Source organism: Apostichopus japonicus, chromosome 15, assembly GCF_037975245.1.
Source record: "Apostichopus japonicus isolate 1M-3 chromosome 15, ASM3797524v1, whole genome shotgun sequence".
NCBI classification, from domain to species: domain Eukaryota; kingdom Metazoa; phylum Echinodermata; class Holothuroidea; order Aspidochirotida; family Stichopodidae; genus Apostichopus; species Apostichopus japonicus.
The window spans coordinates 14,030,148-14,039,971 of record NC_092575.1 but is presented as its reverse complement, the minus strand read 5'-3'; the positions used below and the strand labels follow the sequence as shown (position 1 = coordinate 14,039,971).

The following is a 9,824-nucleotide window of genomic DNA, read 5'->3' as shown; positions in this document are numbered from 1 at the left end:
AAAACTTTAATATTTACAGTAGTATTGTAATCAGCCGATTCGCACAGGGATTACAGTAACTACTGTAAATCTTAAAACTTTGTACCACAGTAAAAACTGGATTGTGCTGACAAATGTGATAAAGGGGGTAGCATGCATGTGCTATTAGGATTACAGTAAAAACGGAGGATGTGTGTAATCCCAACAAATCCCAACAACTGGATTTGTTGGGTTTACACATATCCTCAGTTCTTACTGTAATCCCAATAGGACATGATACCGATTTATAGCACGATCCAGTTTTTACTTTGTTACAAAACTTAGAGATTTACAGTAGTAATTATCACAGTATTTTTTTTTATTCTAAATTTCGAGCAAGTCGAAATAAACATTTCAGTAAAATAAACTAATCAAAATTTCGAGAAAATAGTTCAATCTTAATCTAACATGTCGGGATTTGTGTATGGATAAGCTAGTTGAACTTTGAAACGTACGATGTGCGATGAAAAGGGGATTTAAAAAAGGACAAGTACGTGTCACCAACATAAGACTTGACTCTTAAATATTCTGGCAGAGACTATATATGATTATCGAAACAGGAAGATCATTTATCTTTAAAATTCTAAACCATTATGTCACATTTTATATTGTAAGCCTATAGCAAATCCACCTTATTATCCAGTCAATTAACAGCAATGTACTCGGGTATCATTCAGAATTGTGTTAAGCAACTATATGCAACAATTGCCAATATCAAAATATTCATATGTCAGCATCTTACCTCATAGTTCCGTTGGTCGATCATCTATACCATATTAGAGTACCAACACGTGGTTTAATTAGTCTAATTGTGTTCCAGATTCTACACATATAAATAGGTGTTCGCAACAAATCAAAACACAAAGTTTATTTCATATGTTGAGCTGTAGTCACACATTTGTAACAAAAATGGCCATCCGTCTAATTTTGCTAGCTGTGGTGCTTGGCTTAGTGAGAGGACAAAGTCGTAAGTTGTTTTAAGATTTTTCACATTAATTTAGACTAATCATTGAATGTTTTATTAATATTTTTGAATGTACTAAACCAAAGTCCACAAAGCGGATACTATTTGATACTTGATGGTATACTTTACAATGTCTCGTTCATTATTATGATTATCATTTTTGTGGCTCTTTACAATATGCCGATTGTTCACTTTTTACATCTCAACATACTTAATTGCAATGGAAGTACTGTCTTGCCTTGCATTAGTCTATTTAATCGCCAGCTTTATGTTCTGCTAGATCCAGTGACAAAGAACCATTATACAGAACGTCAGTTTAAATGGAAGATTTCTAATTGTATCAATTAAAAAACCCTTTACCTCCGGACCGAGTGGCCGTATGGAAAGCCATTTTAACATTTAATCGGGAGTTTTAGATATCTTAAATTGTTTCTTATTTAGATATCTAAAATTCTATTTCAGATATCTAAAATTAAATTCGAGATATCTGAAATTGAATTCGAGATATCGAAAATAGATTTCGAGATTTCTGAAATTCTAATTTAGATATCTGAAATTGAAGTCGAGATATCCGAAATTTTATTCGAGTTATCTGAAATTATATTTCAGATATCTGAAATTGAATTCCAGATATCTGAAATTGAATTCGAGATATCTGAAATTGAATTCAAGGTATCTGCAATTCCAATTCGAGATATCTGAAATTGAATTCGAGATATCTGAAATTGAATTCGAGATATCTGAAATGCATATGCAGAAGTTCGTAGAAAGGCGCGAAAATTAAGCTACAAAAAAAGTGACAGTACCAAAGGTCCAGGGGGCTGCCATCGTCGCGTCGACGTATGGGTGGGAATTAATCTAGCTTGCTTGCTGGCTAACGGTAGGCCTGATATACATTATATGCATATAATTAACAAGTTGTGGAATTAATTCGTGATATCTGAAATTGAATTTCAGATATCTGAATTGAATTCGAGATATCTGTAATTGTATTCGAGATATCTGAAATTCTATTTCAGATATCTAAAATTGAATTCGAGATATCTGCAATTGAATTCGAGATATCTGCAATTCTATTTCAGATATCTGAAATTGAATTCGAGATATCTGCAATTGAGTTCGAGATATCTGCAATTCTATTTCAGATATCTGAAATTGAATTCGAGATAATTGAAATTTATATTCAGATATCTGAAATGGAATTGCAGATATCTTGAATTCTATTTCAGATATCTCGAATTCAATTTCAGATATCTCGAATTCAATTTTCAGATATCTGAAATTCTCTGGTATTTCGAGATATCTGACATTGATTTTAAGATATCTGCAATTATTTGTAGATATCTTACATAAATTGGAGATATCTGTCATTTAATTTGAGATATACTGAAATTATTTCGAGATATCTGAAATTCCTTATCAAAAGTTAAAACGGCTTTCCATATGGCCGGGAAGAGACTAGTAATCCGCCACCCATGACAAAGTGCTTTACCGCCACCCATATTACAAAGTGCTGTACAGGTGGTTGGGCGTAAAGGAGAACAGATACATTTCGTCTATATATAGAGACCCCAACATCGGCCCAATGGCGATCCAAACGAGGAAAGAGGGGTGAGGGGCAAAACATGGTCTAAAACGTACCTAATAATCAGAAAATCCTTATAACTCAGCATTAGATGTCCATTCGGATGCAGGTGACCTAAATAATTGAACAAATTTTCCAAACTATAATCGGCCTTGGCCATTTACTCAATCTAACTTTTTTACAACCTAACTGTTTGCAATATTTCTTATTTCTGTGTTAACAAAAGATTGTCCATCTGGTTGGCAAAACTATCGTACGAGCTGTTACAAGTTCATTGAAGACCCACTCACTTGGGATGAGGCCAAGGACTTTTGCCATGACAACAGCGATTACAACTACGGTCACTTGGCTTCTGTTCATGACACTTTAGAAAATGATTTCATCACTTATGTGGTAATGAAGGGGCAGAAGAAGCGAGCTTGGATCGGTCTGAACGACCAGAAAACCGAAGGTATCGGTTTTGTTTCTTTTTGATTATTTTTTATTATGGTCTAGAATTGCATCGGCCCTTCCCCTTTGAGAATGTTTATTTCGGTTAGGAGGCTTAGACGCCAAATGGTGTTTTAATTTCAATTATTTTAACTATGAACTTGAACAGGACAACTTTGAATGTGACCAGTTTATACCATTTTGCGTGCGTGTATATTTTATAAAATGTAAGCAATTTGGAAGAAGTCTGGGGGGAGATGGAATGTGGGAGGAGAGGAGAGGAGAAGGGAGGGGAGGGGAGGGGAGGGAGGGAGGGGAGGAGGAAAGTTCCTCCATACCGCCAGTGGTTATAGCCCTGTGTATCTTAACTATATCAAATATTTAGAATATACATAATAGTGTGCGTTTTTAGGTACCTTTAGGTATACTTTCTATTATAATGATCCAAATTGAGATTAACATATATGTTTTTGTTGCAGACAACAATCAAGTTCCATGCATGCACGGAACTCATTGTGTCAGACACTGAATAATCAAAGTTAAATGATTCAGAAAAATCTCATTTTATGCTACGTATGGCTAATAAGTAAATCCTTCTAAGAAGCAGATCGCACGCACTGTGCTATAAAACAAGTAGCCGAGCTAACACGATGTAATATACATCATGTTTATTTTTATTTTGAAAATTTATGGCCGTATACCCATTTAGTCCATGAAAACTTCTTTTGGGTATAAGAGCACATCTCCCTGCCTCCCACTTTAGCTACTCCACTGAAAGAAGCAGCTTGAGCAGTAACACATGCAGGTATATGTATAGACGTAATTGTAATGTAATTCACATCCTTATTTGTGAACTCTAGTTATAATTATATTGAGGATTTGTAAAGCGCAGGCATATCCCCCGATAACAGTGCTCCAGGCGCATCACAATATTACCCTGCATGGTCAACGATAACCTATCAAACGGCATAGATACAATCCCTCAACATGGCAGCAGCTAAACATCGCCCAACTTCCATGCACTTTATCTCATAAGTCCCCATTTATACACCCAGGCGCGTAGCGAGGAATTTGTTAAGGGAGGGGCGAAACGGTAGGCAAACTTTCAGAGCCGTAGATATGGCACTGCAAACTATCTAAGCGTAGCGAAGCGTACAAGAAAATTTTGGCTGAAAACGCCTCCCAGATCGCTGGAAATGGCACTTCCCAGGCTTGTAAGTTGCATCTTAGCATTTTCTCTTTGAAATTACTAGCGATATCATAAAAAACATACCAAAAAATATGCTCAAGAGGGAGGCGGGGGGGGGGGGGCTGCCCCCTTCGCCTGTATATACCTGGATGAAGAGAGGCAATGGAGATAAAGTGCCTTGGCCAAGTATGATTAGAAAATGACTGGAAATGATGCCAATATTATTATCGTTGTCTCCTATACAGGTGAGTTTGAATGGGATGCTCACAATCGAGAAGTATTTCTTCCTGAGCAAACTTTCTGGAAACGTGGAGAACCAAACAACTTCATGGACAACGAGAATTGCGTGGAGATTAATAGAGGAGGACTTGGTCGGTGGAACGATTGCAAATGCAGAAAGTCTCTGCCATTCATATGTGAACTTGAACTGTTTACTCTCTCCAAAGGCGGACGTGGAAACAAGGCCGGCCTTCCCAAAGCCGATCCAAGATTTCCACACGCTTAGTAAACTTGATATTTTCCTATATACCCTCGATACTGTGTTGTCTTACTAAGCAGAACACTCCTCATTAACCTTTAACTATAGTTTAGATCTTTCTAACTTCTAGCAGTAAAAAACCAATCTTTCTCTAAAAATAGTGTTCTGTAAACTACTTGCTGTCAGCAAGCATTATAAAAAAAAAGAAAGAAGTATAACTTTGTTGTTGTTCTTATTTCTTGAGCTGATAGCGCTAATTCTTCACTGTTGTCGACAGTTGGCAACAGTATTCTGACGCAACTTCTCCAAGACAGTAGCAACCTATTACCATGTGGTTCTGGAGCAGTTTCACAATTAATTTAAGCAATTGTTCTAATGGGGTTTAAATGTCCTATAGGAATATATACATGAACATTTCCTGACCTTAGGTTTATATTAAATAGCATCTATTAAGACACCAATGTATGAATGAATACTGCTATACGTTACATTCGAAGAATAATACAATTTGAGAAAAGGAACATTTGTTTAATAAAACTGAATACCGTTAATATCCTTTCTTTTATAGTTATTCGCAATTTTGTTTGTTTCCTATATGAATAAACTTACACTTTGCAGAGAAAAGTTTGCAGATAGCTCATAATCACAACAGAGAGAATTAGAAGAGTATAGAGTGCGGCAATTTGTCTCACGTATTCTGCTAGCTTTTCCATTTTTAGTTGTCGCACGACTTTACTGCTAAATATACGGAAGCCGAAATGCGACAATTTGCTAATGATACGGATTCTGCCAGAGTCCATTACTAATTAAATTTTTGCTACTCTAACGTACCTGCTACGGCGGACATTGTGTTCAGGGGGGACACAATTTACAACAACATATATGACCGTCAAATTATGTCCCCCCTTCATGTAACCATAGCATATACTGTCTGGGGAGACAGTCTGTACCAACTGGCCTTGTACAATAGGTCCGGGAGACCAAACGTACTGGTAAATACAGTATAAACTGTCCGAGTGGGACTAGGACAGTATTGACTGAATATAAGATATTTGCGACAGTTTGTACTGCTACACCGGAAGGGACGTATGCAAGATGAAACCAATGAAGGTTTACCTGACACGTGGTTCAGGATACCTTCACGTGCAGCCATACCCAGCATAGAACGAGATTTCTCTCAACCCATGGAGGTAAAAACAGCTCAATCGAAGTCAATTTAATTCGGTGATTGGCACTTTTAGTCAAGGTTCCGGGCGTCTTATACCACTATAGATTGTCGTATTTAATCATATACACAGCATCTCGATTTGGGTCAATGAGATATGAGATACCTGCGTATACCTTCCCACACGTACTATTATGTTTATCGTTATATATCAGGGCCGTATAGCCACTGGGAGAAAATGGCTTCCATTTGATTACACACGCACGTATAAAGTCGTATGCACAATTGTAGATGCACTAACAACACCGTCTTACCGAAACAAAATTTTCTCACAGGGGAGGGGTCCCCCCCTACGCTTCTACCAATACAACATTTTCTGTTCATCTCCCTAAAAGTTGGATTCATAACTTCTGTATGGTGTCATGAATATTCAGATCAATACAAGCTTAAATTAAACTTATGTTCCCTGGCTGGGGATAGTACCGTTTTGCAACTAACGCCCTTGCCGAAAAAATGCTGTTCTGACAGGAAAAAGAGGGCAAAGGAGGGGTTATACCCCCCCCCACTCAGACCCCTCTTCACAGAACCCCTCAAAACAGAGGGTATAAAGCCTATATGGTCTCCTAAAAATTCATATGTCAATAATACGTTAACTAGTTTTTTAATCCCTGGTTCTTAAACTTGGGACAAAAACTTGGCTTACCACCTCACACCACCTCCGAAGGCTGACTAAGGGCCTTTTGCTGGAGAACAGTGGAAGGTCAGCTACGGCAACTTGTTTTGATGGCCCAGACGGTAGTGGTTCTACTGCCGTCAACGCGTGACATTACTGGCATGCAGTACGGGCGTCCATTTCCTTCTCAGAATCGAGTGATGGGGTGGGTGAGGGGGTGGGTGAATTAAACCCGGCGGCGCTTCTCTTAAGGTGGCTCAATTGGATATTTTAACATTGCTCTTCTTCTCGACACGTCGACTTGGACATCGACTTTTTAATACCGTTTTTGCCCATTTTTCATCTGAAAATTTCAAACATTTCCCCAGTCTCAAAATGTAAACTACTTTGTCGATGTTTCAACTTGTGCTTACTCAGCGGCGTAACGATGAGTCTGGGGGCCCCTGGGTCCAGGGAAGGAAGGGCCCTCTGGCTGCTGCGGAGAATCAACCGATGTGCGCGCAGCGCACATCACGAGCGCGGAGCGCGAAGTCCCAAAGGCGTGGGTCCAGGGCCCGCCCTCGGGCCCTGGAAGCTCTGGGGTTCTACAAGCTCTCTGGTGCAATCTAAGCCGTATATGGAACATTCCGTGGTGATTTTATCGACTGAGATTTTGGGGAAAATCTGCGTTCATAGACACATTTTTGGTCCGCCATGTCTGTCATACTGGGAACATGAAAAAATGTGTTGCAAAGCTAGAATACATTAAGAGATTGAAAGGACAATAAGACCAAATGACCAATGTCCAATTAACATAAACATGTATATTTCCACCCGTGGCATAACTCCTGTGGACAAATGGTATCCAAGTTCCCGAGAACTTGGAACGGCTAGAGCTTGAATTTACTGAGCCTGGCCTTCTTGTCAGCAAACATATCGAATAGTCCATCTATATCAAGTGACCATGCCTCCTCGCTCTCGATGGAAAGGATAGCCAGCGAATCCAGCCGATCTTGAGAAATGGTTGAACGTAGGTAAGTCTTGATTAGCTTCAACTTGGAGAATGATCTTTCTGCGGTCGCCACTGTGACTGGAAGTGTAATAAATAGGTACGGAGAGCCAAACGTTCCATAAATGTCGAAAAAGAAAGTGAAATGTCCAAGTTAATATATATATGTCCAATTCGATATCAACATGTTACAATTCCATATGAACATGTCGAAACAAAATACCAATATGTCATTACGACTATCGACATGTCAAATTCAACATCAGCATGTCGAAAACTTGTAACAGCCTGCCACTACTACATTGGTCATGTCAACATTGCTTGCTAGATACAATATTGACGTCATGCTATAATTTTGGCACATCGGCGCGCGCCATCGTTTCGTTAATGCCCAAAACTGTATATATATATATATATGTCGAGATTTATATGAGAATGTCCAAAACTTGTGTTAGCATGTTGAGAGGAGGAAATAAAATATTCCCGTATATTGACATTTCGACTTTTGATCCCCAAAGTTTGCCTATAATATTTAATGGTTTTGACTATTTTCTCAAATTTCGACTTGTGTATATCGTAACTTTAATTTCAAACTTGGGTTCCATTAGTTTCTCAAAATGTGAACTATTCTAAAGAAAATTTTTTTTTTTCGTTATATAACATGTATCACTTCTCCGAATGCTGGAAACAGTCATCATATCACGTTGCATACTAGTCAATGTGATATCACATATTGTATTATTGTATATAGTCATCACTAAAAGGAAATAACGAAGGCAGGGATCAAAGACAATTTATATGATTCAGTAACCTCAAAACTACCTAATATTCCATGTATAAGTTAACCGCTTTCTGTTGGACGGAATACGCTCGCTTTGAAAATAGGCTCCTAAGGCCTAACCACAATGCACAGTAAGCCGCCGTTGATAACGCAATACGCCTGAAATTCCATCTTGATGACGTCAGAGAGGAACAACTCTCGTAACAAAGTCTTTTCCCTTGTGGTAGACTCCCCGAAACTATTCAGCTGTTGTTGCTAGGGCTAGAACTTAAGAAAGGCTTGCAATTTCCTATAAGTTCAATGCAGTTTAAAATATTAACGAGGCGCCTGAAGGTCATAAACTTTTCGTTAAAAAGAAGCATAGGCTACGTTAAACGAGCACAGTGAAGCGAGGCCTATACAAGCTGTAACTGTTGAGTAAACCTGTCACATATATTTAGTTTTTAAACCAACGTTCATTCATACTTAGTAAAGATTCCTAAATCCTATTGGTCCATTCAGGTCAGCTGACCGTGGTTAATCCTGTGAGTAACGCACGGTAAAATTACCGGCGGATGAATACAATTGTTACCATGTTTTGTCGTCTGCTTTGATGAGCTATCGAAATACATCAAAAACACAAAATGGCTAATATAACGTTTGATTTGAACTTCGATTTGCGCACTTTAGACGAGGTAGACACTCAGGAAAACAATGGAAGATTTGCAAACCTGGTTGAGAAAGACTTAATTCACAGAAACGATCTTGTTCAAAAGTCTTGCAAGATGCCGTCAATGGTAAAGGACGCGAAAACATGGATCCGCACTCGAGTCTAGGCCATAGTGTAGGCTGCACAGCTGTTGCCTCCAACAATGACATTAACGTTACTGCTGCTGTTAGGGCTGAAACGTCTAACATGTCCAAACTGTTTTCCAAATGTTCTTTCCAAAGTCCTGTGAATGTTTACTTCCAAAATTCATAGTTATATCCGTATTAAAACACCAAACAGTTGTGGATGCTTTGACTTTAAATATATCCAGTATCTGTCCGTAATTAAATGTTCGCAAGGCCGTTATGTTGCTCATAGTGTTATAAATTTAAAGTTAAACGACCGCAGTGCCAAGCACTGTGTAGTGTGTACGTTCAAGTGAGTGTACGTGTTCAATACAAGGCCTACTATGTTATCGTATGACTGTATACCATACGTACATGTTTGTCCCTAGAATGGTTGCTATGGGAACCAGAAGCTGTAGGGTATTGATATGATGAAGCCAACTAGTAATTGTTTGTAGTTCCTTGTTATTGAGACCTTTCAAAAATAGTTTTATGGCCGCAATATTGCCAAACATTAGTTAAAATGTTATTATGGTTCATCTTTTATGAATGACAGCCTTTCCAAGACGTTTCCTTTATAATTATTCACTATCGTTCAGTATTACTTTATAATTGCACATGTACATTATTGTTATGCTGGTTGTTAATCGTTAATTCGACTTACGGGGCATCACTTTAATAAATCTTCGGTTATATGTAACCAAAAATGTTTTGTTTTATGATTTTTCCCCCACACAAATG

The 9,824-nt window shown here is 38.2% G+C and overlaps 1 protein-coding gene across 1 annotated transcript; it reads left to right on the top strand.

Moving 5' to 3' along the window:
• Positions 1-855: 855 nt before the first annotated feature.
• On the top strand, positions 856-5,214 carry LOC139981682 (C-type lectin lectoxin-Phi1-like). The gene is made up of 3 exons (XM_071994276.1): positions 856-985; positions 2,794-3,018; positions 4,431-5,214. The coding sequence occupies exons 1-3, from the start codon at positions 895-897 to the stop codon at positions 4,688-4,690; spliced, it is 576 nt and encodes a 191-aa protein (XP_071850377.1). The 5' UTR covers positions 856-894; the 3' UTR covers positions 4,691-5,214.
• Positions 5,215-9,824: the final 4,610 nt, after the last annotated feature.